General features: G+C 45.0%; 1 protein-coding gene across 1 annotated transcript in view; it reads right to left on the bottom strand.

Moving 5' to 3' along the window:
* Positions 1-3,977: 3,977 nt before the first annotated feature.
* Positions 3,978-12,541, bottom strand: part of HS3ST4 (heparan sulfate-glucosamine 3-sulfotransferase 4) — a 382,810-nt gene continuing 374,246 nt past the window's right edge. The window contains exon 2 of the mRNA XM_044747239.2: positions 3,978-6,001. Coding sequence (XP_044603174.2) covers positions 5,365-6,001 — 637 coding nt within the window. The 3' untranslated portion in view covers positions 3,978-5,364. The remainder of the gene's footprint in view (positions 6,002-12,541) is intronic.

Genomic DNA, 12,541 nt, shown 5'->3' on the forward strand with positions numbered 1-12,541 from the left:
CAGACCCTAACCTAAAGGACAAGTCTATATCATCTTCTAATCCAACTTAAGATGTGTGAGTGTGTAAGCATGTTTTCATCTGAGCTATTATTGATTTTAGCACATTTTCAAAGAAGTTGGATTTCTATTGGTTTTGTTTCCTTCTCGCTGTATGTGTCAACAAGTAGCTGACAGCTAAGTGAAGAGGGTTTTCATCTGACCTTGGCCTTAGACAATGCCAAGGAAGCTATGGGTGGTCTCTGGAAGGGTTTATGTTCCCTATTAATGACTTGGTTATAGTTATTTAAAGAAAAGACCACAGCAGCTTCTCTTCCGAGAAAAGATTATCCGTGATAGCAATGGCCCTCATGCACACTTTTCTTTTTCTTTCCCCAAATCTCTGCCGTTTCGCCTTCTTAATCACCCAATCTTGTACTTTTTATATCTTTCATTTTGCTAGTGTCTACCTCTTGTGCTTTAGTCTAACTCTGGAGCGTGAGAATAGTCCTATGATTGAGGCAAAATGCTGCTGAGGATGGTCTTTAATGCCGCAAGGACTTGGTGGTGTCTCCTTTGCCTTAGTTAGTTATCATCCCACCCCCGACCCCGGTTTCACGTTTCCACAGCACCTTGGGCATCCCCTCTGGTAACTCTGTAAACCTCCACCGTACCTATTTCTTTCACGTCCATCTTCCCTACTTGGCTGGGAGCCCTGTTGAAGCAAGTCAGCTTTGCTCTCTCCACATCTCTTTCAATTGCCACTTGGTCACTCTGTACATATTTGTGGAATAAAAGCCTGAATGAAACATGATTGACTCTACAGCAGTGCTGTTTTCCTGTATCAGGGACACTGGAGATTCTTGCCTATTTTCTATCAGTGGACACACATTTCATACATTTTCTCGGCCTTTATTTCCCACCTTCATGACAGATGATGTACTATTATATTTCACTATTAAAAAAGGGGTTTCATGTACATCTTATATGTGAAAATGACACATCCTTACCCCCCTGAGAAGCTGGAAATCGTATGAACTCATCTCTCCCCGCCCCGATTTGTTACACAAAGAACCTGAGGAGATTCCCCAACCCCACTTTATTTTCAGAAACGTGTGAGACCTGCTCCCAAGCACCTGCCCTGGTTCTCACTCTTCTTTGTCTTCCATCTAAACTTTTAGGAGTCAGAGCTCCAGGTACAGAATTCACAGCCTGGAAGCCTGAAAACTTCACCCCTATTGCCATCTCAAGAGGATCTGCTTGGCCCTGTGTGAATGAGCCTTGGTGCCTCGTTGTATCTAAGAGAACCTTGAGTGTGGAGCGAGGGAAAGGCCAGAGTGAGAACCTGTCTGTGTGTGGGGTGGGAGGAGGGTCCTGACCCGGGTAGGAAGAAGGTTGTGTATTTGAATGCCTGAAATCCAGCCAGGTCAGGGCTATGTATACACAACTTTGCTTCTGGCCCTAGCTTTGAGAAAAATCGGCGGTGCTTCACTTTCTCTTAGCATTTTCATAATTGTCCAGTTTGAGTAAAGACATACCCTTGGAACACTATAAAGACATATTGTTCTGGAAGGGGTATCTAATCTCCTCCCTTCTCTCTTCCTCCTTCTTCATCTCCTTCATGATCATGATTATGATCACCATCTTCATCACCATCTCCTCCTCTTCCTCCTCCTTCTTTATCTTCTTCATGATCATCATCAGCATCACCATCATCATCATCACTTCATCACTATCTATTGAGTCGATGAAGTGTTTTATTCTTTTCACATGTCTAATCATCTATTAATTCATTTTGGTCATTACAGAAACTCTGTATAGTAAACCAGTAAGGATTAAATATGCCTATTTTAGAGATATGAAAATTAAGGATCAGATAGATAATGCTACTTGTCCAAGACACAGATAGTGGCAACAATAAACCCAGCTACCTTCCTCCTGACAGTAGTCACACAGTTTTCTTTGGGGAAGAAGGAGGTTGAGGATGGAAAATGAGAAAGGGCAGGAAAGACAAGCAGCTGGAAGAACCAAAGTGTCGAGATTGTAAAGAAGTGAGGCTCAGATTAGGACTCCTGGTCCAGGGTACTGAGCAGGCCACTCTCCTGAACTTAAAATTTGATCTGAGAGGCCCCTGAAGGTTGCAGGGAATTCTCAGTGAACAGCCACATCTTTACTACTCTGAAGCTGTGGTTTTCATATAGTCTAAAGATAAATGGGGCTGCTGAATGTATTTGTTATTATCGTTGCTATTTTTTGAGCTGGTAGGCCTAAATACAAGGTCAAGGCTTCCATACCTTTGAGGTATAGAACGATACTGGCATAAAGAGATTCATACAGGAACCATGACAGCTGCACCATTTGGAAGGTTGAATTCTCCCTTTCTTGTCTCTGAACCACATGCAGCAAGCTTTCCAGAGCTGTGAATCATCCATTCAAGGGAAGGGAGGAGAACAGAAAATTAAACATAATTATGCTTTACTAATTGAAATCAAATACAAAATTCAATTTCCTATGAGTTGCAATGCTCATGTTTAAGTGGGGTGGAAGTATTATTAACCTGACTCTATTTTAGCAGGTTGACTTAGCTTTTCTGGATAGGAAATAATTCTTTGGTTGAATTTCCCTACTGAAGAAGGGGACACGGCTTAGTGGCTCACTCTGAGTCACAGGGATCAAGCTAGAGCAGACACTGTGGAAAATAGAACTTAAACATGTCAAGTTTGCATTTCTTTTCAGAACCATGAGCTTTCAACCATATTTCCAAACAGACCTTTAAAATAAAAATCCTCAAGATCTCAAGGCTTAGGCTTCTGCTCGATTTCTCCAGAGAATTTTAGCCTACGGTTACATGCAAGAGTGTATGAATACTTTAAGAGGGATCCCCCACTTTTATTTCCCAGGTCAGAATGGCTTATTAACCATCAGCCAACCATATTAAAAATGGATTTGCTTGTCATATTTATGTGAGGACACATACTTACTAGGTTTCTTTATAAGCAGCACTTAAGGTCTTGATGTTCTGGGTTTATGGGGACAGGTAGACAGCCAGGGAGGTGGAAAATGGAGAGTAGGTGTCACTGAGGGGCTGATCAATGTGTGTCTATTCAGGATAGAAGAGATGAAGGCAGCCTAGAGTAATGGTCATTCTTAGCTGGCATAAAAACATCTGTAAAGCTTTCCTACAAGAGATGCTCCTTTGACCCCCTAAGGGACAATCTCACTCCTTACCTAGCTGCCACTGAACTCCAAAAGAGCCCATGTTCATCCAAGGAAGCCAGAAACCCTGAGGGCCACTTTTCTTGGAAGTAATCCCCACAAAAGCATAAAAGGATGGGAGGGAGGATGAGAGGATAAAGAAAGACACAGGTAAGACTTTCTTCCAGTTGTTCTCAATCCCAGCTTCCATAAGCATGTTTTTGAAAGGATGGATGCCTGGGCCCCACCTAGAGATTCTGATTCCTCAAGAAGTCTGAAATGGAGCTCAGGAAGCTGTCGCTTGAAAAGCTGCACAGCTGACTCTGGTGTGTAACTAGACCCACTCCTTTCTCTGCTTATAAAACAAGGCCCCAAATGAGCCAGCCCACAGGACACTCTTCTGAACAAGAAGGAATTTTCTTCCTTCAAACAGGGGTATGTGTGTGTGTGTGTGTGTGTGTATTTTTATCTATATCTTCTTTTACTTTGGTAGTGAAGGAATACATGTTACTTTCAGTTCAATATCCACTTTCTTATCTGGAAAAAAATTATGTGTAAGGTTGTTCCTGACTCGGGCCTGTCAGTCCATTCCTTGCCGGGACTGGTTAAGATAAGGAAAGCTGTACCCCTTACAGGGACCACTTCCTTTGTGCTGTTTCAAGAATCCTCCTGCCCTGCAGACAGGATTCCCTGGAAGATTCTCAAATCTGCGTCTTTCTGGCCATATCAGAGACGGGATACTCCCAGAATTCGAGGGATGGGGGTAGGTGTGGGGATGGAAGTGACAACACAAACACGCCATCAAAACCCGTTAATCAGGTTGCATTAAGCTTTATAACAACACGGTTTTCATTTAGCAGGAGAAATGACAGTTTAATAACAGCTGAACAGATTACCTCCCCCACTCATACATATTTCCAATTTTACTAGAACAGTTCCGGTTTTGGAGATCTGTGAACAGTGCTTCATGTCAAATGCTGTGTTTTGATGGAATCGAATGAATGGAAGGGACACTTTATTCAGCAGCCCTTGATGGGGTGTCTGCAGACAGCCCTTGCGCTCCCCTACCCCCATGAACTGCATCTGACAAATGGAGTCAGCCCTTTTGTCACTGCCCCAATATGTGCCAGCTCTGAAAACAGCAAAGGAAGTGTGAGACGACTGTGAGGGGGGAATGGTGGGGCAAATAGAAGACAGGTGACTGGTCCCCTCCTCCTTGTGCTGCTAAGGGTTCTTCATAACAAAAGATATGCCAACTTTCGGGTCCTTGCCCCTCTGGGGACCCTAAAGGACAGAGCCCACCCCAAAAGCATGACTCAGAACCATGGTGCTGAGAGAGGGTCTTCAGGTGCAGAAACCTCCCACCAAGAGGACTGGCTTTCTTTTTTCCCTCCCAGATGTGGCACTCGTCTTTCCCAACTTCAGGGCTCTGAGGTCAGCTGCAAGCACACTGCTCTGAGAGCAGCCCTGCGGGCCTCAGTGTAACACCAGGGCATATGCTGGGCTTCTCCACAACCTGGGCTGCTCATGAAGAGAGAGACTCAACCCTCCTTAGAGGGCTCTTAGAAAGAAGGCTTCCAGGGGTATTGGCTTTTTTTGGTGAGGAACGTGCATGCCTCTGCCTTCATAAGATGAAGAGAGAGGAAGTCGAAGGGTTGTGGGATGAGACCTTTAAAGAGAAGGCTAGAGACACCTTAGAGGGAGGACCTTGCTCCTTCAGAGTCCTGGAGCACTCAGCCACAATTAACATTCTGGGGAGACGCCAAAGCGGACGTTTATACAGCAGGGGCCTCTGCCAGACACAGGGCTAGAACTCAGGCTTCCCAAAACAAAGTGAGAGCCCCCAAAGGGAGACCTTCCTTTCTTTTTTATCACCTAAACATTCATGGCACTGTCTCTGACTTTGACAGCTATTTGTTCCGTCTTCAGACTCTATTAACTAGCAGAAGACGAGAATTAGCAGTGGATTCTGGTGGCTATCTGGTCAACCATATGCTGCTGGTTCCTCTATGAGGATGCCATGGGATCCATCCCTTTGCCTAAGCCAACAGCATTGGAAGTATTCCTGACTGGATAATGGAGGAGATCTACTTGGCACTCTAGCAAGGCTGAGGTTGCAGACCCTGGGAGATTCAGGACTCAGGTAAGGAGCCTCCTTAACTATTCACTTGCCTTCCCTCCACATCTCTAGCCTCATTTGTCACCCTCTTCCTGTTCCCACTGGAAATCTTGGCCAGTCATTTGGTAAAACATCATGTTGAAGGGTTTGTAGAATTTCCGCAGTCTGTGGATCACATCTGGATCGATGCGGGGATGAGTCCGACCTTTGCTCTTGCCTAAGCACCTCGGGGCACTGCTGTCTTCCGGCTTCTTTAGGCAAGGGAACCCCTTGGTCTTGTTGAAATAGAAATGTTTCTCAGTCACAACACGCTTGAGGCCTAGAAAATCCTGTACTTTTGCCATTTCCCCAGCGGGGTCCACTATGAGCCGCTCGCCACTGACGAAGAGGATCTGAGACAGCGGGAAGTACTGGAGCCAGTTTTCCAGGTGCAGAGCGTAGATCCCGATTCGAATGGCGCTCCAGGAGGCGTCGATCAGCCCCAGGGTCCGGTTTTTGAAGGCCAGCACCTCGAAGGTGGGGATCTCCGGTTTCTTTGACAGTGTCTGGGTGTAGTCAGAGATGGCCCTGGTCACGGGGTCTCTCACCACCACGATGAGTTTGATGTCCTTGGCCATGGAGTGGATGCGCTTGGGAGCCTCACTGGTCACAAAGTAGCTTGGCGTCTTCTCCATGGTTATCTGTCCATCCAAAGTCTTAGGCATCACATTTCTGGAAGAGGGAAGAAAAGGAAAAACCCTGGTTATTCCTATCCAGAAATATTTTAACTTTGGTATGAAATGTGTGAGATAAATAGCCTAGTGGGGAAGCTACTAGATAAAATTCATTGATAAACACTTGGAAGTTCTTTTTAACTATATGTCTCAGTATAGTTCTGACTATAGTATTATCAGAAAAGGCAGCAAAAGGCTTACGCGTTCATTCTCGGGAACCTTATTCACCTGGCTTAAATCGCCGCTCCTCCTCTGACCAGTTATGTTTAACCCAGATATACTCTTAATTTCTCTATGTATTAGTTTTATAATCTCTGAAATGGAGATAATAACACCTACTTCACACGGCAGTGTAAGGATTAAGGGAGATCATGCTTGTAAAGCGTTTAGCACAGAATCTGGCATGTGTAAGAGCTTAATAAATCAAGGATATTATTATTGCTGTAGTGGCTTTCTGAAAATGTTTGAGCTCAACAAGACCTCAAAGATTATCTAGTCTAGGGATTGGCAGACTACAGCCTGCCTTCTGTTTTTGTAGGGCTCGCAGCTAAGAAGGACTTTTAATCTTTTTCTTTTAAAGATTGGCACCTGGGCTAGCAACTGTTGCCAATCTTCCTTTTTTTTTAAGGATTGGCACCTGGGCTAACAACTGTTGCCAATCTTTTTTTTTTTTTTCCGGCTTTATCTCCCCAAACTCCCCCTGTACACAGTTGTATATCTTAGTTGCAGGTCCTTCTAGTTGTGGGATGTGGGACGCTGCCTCAACGTGGCCTTACGAGTGGTGCCATGTCTGCGCCCAGGATCTGAACCCTGGGCCGCGGCAGCGGAGCACGGGAACTTAACCACTCGGCCAGGGAGCCGGCCTCCAGGACTTTTAATCTTTAAATGGTTGGGAAAAAACCCCAAATAATAATAATAACATTTTGGGATGCGTGAAAATTATACGAAATTCAAATTTCAATGCTCATAAATAAACTTTCATTGGGACATACCTACACTGATTCCTTTATGCGCTGTCTGTGGCTGCCTTTGCAAGGCAACAGCAGAGGGGAGTAGTTGCAACAGAGACCATATGACACACAAAGCCAAACATATTTACTATGTGGTTCTGGAAGAAAACGTTTGCTGACCCCTGACCTAGTCCAAAGGCATCATTGTGCAAATAAGGAAACCGAAGCCCAGATATAGAGAATCACACGGGCTTCGTGACCTCAGGAAATTGAATTACATCCTCGAGCCTTATTATCTTCATTTGTAAAATCCTCAAACTTACCTCAAGTTCAGGTGAGACTAAAATAACATATAATATGAAAGCATCTAACATAGGTTTGGTTCTTTTTTGGGATTTCTTCTTTCTTTGCTCCCAAAGTTCCCCAGTGAGCCAGTGGCAGACCCCACACTGGGGCCCACGCCTTTTGGTTTCCTTGCCCAGGTTGCATTTCTAAACCCGCCCCTCCATCCTTGTTCACCTTCAGAGTGGCCTTGTCTTATCTGGAAGCTTCAAGATATTGAGGGAGTTTGATGCTCTTCGTCCCCCACTCCCGATGTGGCAGGCCTGTCACCGACACAGCGAGGCTCAGGTCTATGACACAGTCAATCTGCTATAGGCACGTGCAGACCAACGTTGATTGACGATAAACCTGTTCAACACCTGTCAGGGCAGCAGGCCATCTGCCCCATGCGCTCCATTAAGCCTATTCATTTCCAAGCCTTGCACCAAAGTGCTACGTTTAGGATTACACAGGTCCTCTTTGTTACGACGACATGCTTTCAAATGTCTCAGCTAATAAAACTTAATGCCGACGCACATCCCTCAGCTTCCTCTACCATAATTAAATTTATTTACTATTGCGTGTGTGGAGAAAGAATGACTTTTCTTTTATCTCTAATTCACATGCTCTGTCAATAATTAATTGCTACTGGGTTTTGAGCTTTCTCAGCAAGCACTTTTATGAGGCAAAAGGAATTTGCCTGGTAGAGAAATTCACACAGAGCTGGAAGTCGTTAGTATATAACAGCTGGGCAGCATGAAGCTTTCAGATCAAAGCAACAGCCCCGGCCGGAATCATGCTCGTCCTGGATGAACATATTCTCCAAAGTATTTTGCGTGTCTTTGCGTTTGTGAGTCTGTTTTGCTCTCACCAGATTTAACTGTCTCATTTGGAGGGACAGGGCCAAGGAACATGGCCTTGGAGAGCCACATCTGCTCTGACTACCCATGTCACCTGGATGAAGGTACTCAACCCACTTTGAATCTCAATTTTCTCATCTACTAAACAGGGCTAATAAGAGTCCCTCCCTTACAGGATTGTAATGAAGATTAACTGTGATAATGCAGGTAGATCACTTAGCATAACGCCCAATTAATGTCAGAATTTTTTTAACTTAAGCCAGGTGCACCAGATCATTGGCACAAAAATTCTTAGAGAAGAGCAAGGAAAAAATATTTACATTTGACCAAATGGACAAGCTGAACAATCGGAACTAAGGAACTGATCTAGCAAAAAAGTATATTCTGACTCAAGCTAATATCATCAACCACACTTTCCGATCTGGAGGCTGGTGACCAACGAGGGACCTCCTGTTAGCTCAGCTGGGACTGAAGGAATACACTGATGTCCTACTTTTATTTCAATGGAAGCAATGTATTCTCGTACTATGGAACTCCTGTCATATTATGAAAATATTAAATAAATGTTGATGCAAAAAATACCTGAAGATAGTTATTTTTGCACGGCCCTTTCCAGATTTTAGTCCCTCAGATGTATTTTAGCTTGTATATTTTTTTTTTGCATTTTTGTTTAGCGCAGGAGCAGCTGCTCGGTTTTTCTTCCCGTTCGTTTCTCTGTTATTCATCTCTTAGACCTCAGTGTTTGTCTTTACCCTGTGCCCTGTTTGAATTTATCTCCTTCACTTCAGCTAATTGCCACAGTCTCTCAAGATCTTTGTGTATCTTGGGACTTTTATCTGAAGCAGCTAGGATGAATTGGTACCCAGCCTATAAGCCAGTGTGTGTAGGAGAGTAAGTGCGTGCCTAGCCCAGTGCCCAGTGCAAAAGGGAATGAGAGGAGCTGAACTAACTTTGATCATCATGTTACAGATGAATTAAACCATGCAATTTAGGAGAGCTCCTCCATTTGGGGCACACATGGTAAGACCATCACATTGAGCCAAGATACAACTGTTGTGGCATAAACTACCCAGGATTTTTGCCAGTAAGAAGATACCCTTAAGCTTCTCAAAATCTGTGAAGTAGCAGTATCCCTTCCCAAAACTGATTCTGAATCAGTTACATTCATTCACTCATGGGTTCCATAAATGCTCACTTCCATAAATGGCAATATAATAGTGAACAAAACAGACATCGTCCTTTCCTCCACGGACCTTCCAGTCTAAGTACCACATCAGATAAACGTAGAGCTCTTTATAGCATCATATAAATAACTATTTGAATCAACAGAGCAGGCATCATTATTATTCCAGTTTTATAGAGAAGGAACCAGGCTCAGAACCTAAAGATATTTTTCAAGGTCTCACTGAGTGCGTATGTCTTTGGTTTCTAAGCTCAGTGGTTTAGCAAAAGTAACTCAATACCAGCGTCAGTGCCTAGCACTTATTCCTGGTAAACAGCAGGTGCTCAGTAAATATCTGTTGAATGAATGAACGAATGAATGCTGATAAGCCATTCATCTCCTGTCCTAAGGCGAGGCTTTTGTTGAGATTGGCTTTGTTGTCTTAATCTGCCTTTTCTCAGCCCTTATCCCCTCGCCAGTCTTCTCACCTGGCCCCTCCATCCAGCTTCTATTTCTATTTCTACACCTCTCCCAGTCTGCCTCTTCCCCAAAAACTAAAGGACGCAGCTCTCCTACTGGATGAGACCAGGGCAGGTAACAGATGGTGGAGGGCGGCCATGGAAAAGACACTGGGTTTTATTCTATATGTGATGAGAAGCCACTGAAGAATATAGAAATGGACACTGTGATATGATTTACATTTTAAGAGATTTGTTTCTGGCTGCTTTGCTGAGAATGGACAGAAGTGGGCCAAGAGTGGAAGGAAAGCCATCTGCTAAGAGGCCCTTTCAGGAGAGCAGGTTAGAGATGGTAGTGGCCCGGATGCAGGGATAGAGGGCAGCGTGGTAAGAGGTGTGCAGAATTGGGATGCATTTTAGAAGTAGGGCCAGCGGTCCTTCATGATGGGTGGGATGTGTGTGCAAGAGAGAGAGTGTCACGCAGATGACTCCAAGGTTGTTTGGCTGAGCTAACGTTTAAACAGTAGTGCAGTGTATTGATGTGGAGAACACTGGGAAAGAGGCAGGTTTCGGGGGAAGGTACCAAGTCTGACTTTGGACTTGTGATATGAGATATCTGTTCCATACCCAAGAGGAGGTATTGAGTAATCATCCTGATACAGGAGTCTGAAGTCCAAGGGAGACCCAAGTTGGAGATGGACATTTACGTCATGTGTTCACTGTCCACCTGCCAGGGACTAGGGAGAAGGAATGTCTGACTCTCTACCTTCGCCAGTAGAAGAGGGGACCTGACCGTTGCCTATTTTGGGAGGAAAGGTATTTAGATGCTGGGCGTGCAGAGAAATTTTAAAAAATCCAATCACAAAGATTTTCACTAATTGTTTTTCATTCCCAGAGTCCTTGGTAACTACCTCTACACAGAGCTTAGAATAACGTCATAACATGATTTGTTCCCATGTCCTTCATGACTAGTCTCAGTTCTTCGAAGGCACGGGCAATGTTTTATTCACCTTTATGTCCCCAGGGCCAACAGTACCCGCCCCATGGTAGCTGCCCCATAACGCTCTGCGTTATTGGCTGAAAAAATGAACGGCATTCCAATAGAGACGTGGTCCCTGGCAGCCGGGAGAGCCGCAGCACTTTGCAGGGCATGGCCCCTCTAAGGAGGTTCTGCACACGGGGGTTCGGCGTTTGAGTTCCACGCCATCCCCGTCTGAAGACCATGCACTTCAGCGTGCACCATATGGTGACAAAACACGACATCTGGGCTTGGAACAGCTCGTTAACAGTATCTGGGGTGCTCAGAGCAGCCGTGACATCAGCGTCAACACACAGTCCTGAAGCGAGAATCCTTCTGCAGGATCACACAGCTGCTCTCACAGCCCCGAGTGTTTACGAGACACTCTCTCCAATTCGCTCGCCCTGCCCCGACCCCGCTCCACGGAGCGGGGCGCTTTGCTCAGCACAAGCCCGGTCCAGGTGTGGGTCAGCATCTGGCAGCCTCACAGGAAACCACAATAACGGTAGTAATCATGACAATATTTATCATACATCATTTACTGACTGCTCACTCCGTGCTGTGTTTTGTGGTTGAGAGTTCAAATTCTGACGCCAGACCAACTCCTGTAAGCAGTTTCAGACACTGGACTCCACAGTCTAGCGCTTGAGAACATAGACTCCAGACTTACTGAATTTGGATCCACGTATTAGCTGTGTGGCCCCTGGCAAATCACTTAACCCATGTAATTTGTGTCTCAGTTTCATTATCTGGAAAACAGGCATGATGTTAATCATACACATTTCATAGGGATTTTATGAACATTAACTGAGTTAATATCTGAAAAAGGGCCTCACGTACAGCAGGTTCTCAACACATTAGCTGTTAATTTTTGTGTGTGTGTGGAAGATTGGACCTGACCTAACATCTGTGCCAGTCTTCTTCAATTTTGTATGTGGGATGCCGCCACAGCATGGCTGATGAGTGGTGTGTAGGTCTGTGCCCAAGATCCTAACCCTTGAACCCCAGGCTACCGAAGTGGAGTGTGCAAACCCAACCACTATGCAACCAGGCCAGCCCCTAGCTGTTAATTTTTAAAACAACTTTCTTAAGAAGGTGCTACTGTTACCCCCACTTTAGAGATCAGCAAACTGAGGCCCAGTGAAATTATTAATTTGCCCAAAGTCACAAGAGGTGGAGTTGAAATTCAGTGCCAGCTCTGCCTCACACCACAACCCAGGCTCCTAGTTACTGCCCAACAATGCTTAACCAGACTAGAGAGGCTCAGCAAGATTACACAGCTGGCCCAAGGTCACTCTGCTGGTAGGTGGTAAAGCTGAATCTCAAAATGAGACTCATTATGTGTGTTGTAAACGTGGGCTGTCACCGACTTATTATTGGGAGTTACAGAAACCCAGGCCAGAATCCCTAGAAATTCTTGCCAGATCAAGCTACATCGTTCAATTTGTGATCTCTCTCCGGGGCCTCCTCCACTGAAGCAAATGGATACCATCATGAATGCCGAGGGAGAAAGCGATCACCCGTGTTAGATGTTAAGTGCTCATTCTCTCCGGAAGGGTCAGCGGCACGGCTTGCCTTTGGCTTGCCTGAATTAGAGGTACGTGGACACCTCACATTTTCCCAAATGCATTATCCAGGGGAACAAATGGTGCATAAATTAGCAATATTTTCTGAGTCTTCCTGATGAACTGTAACCCAAGAGAGTGGCGGTTAGAACAAGGGCAGGAGGTAGGGCCATCTCCTCTGCACTGAAGAAAGAAACTCACTCA

The sequence above is a fragment of the Equus asinus genome, chromosome 14 (genome assembly GCF_041296235.1).
Source record: "Equus asinus isolate D_3611 breed Donkey chromosome 14, EquAss-T2T_v2, whole genome shotgun sequence".
Lineage (NCBI taxonomy): Eukaryota > Metazoa > Chordata > Mammalia > Perissodactyla > Equidae > Equus > Equus asinus.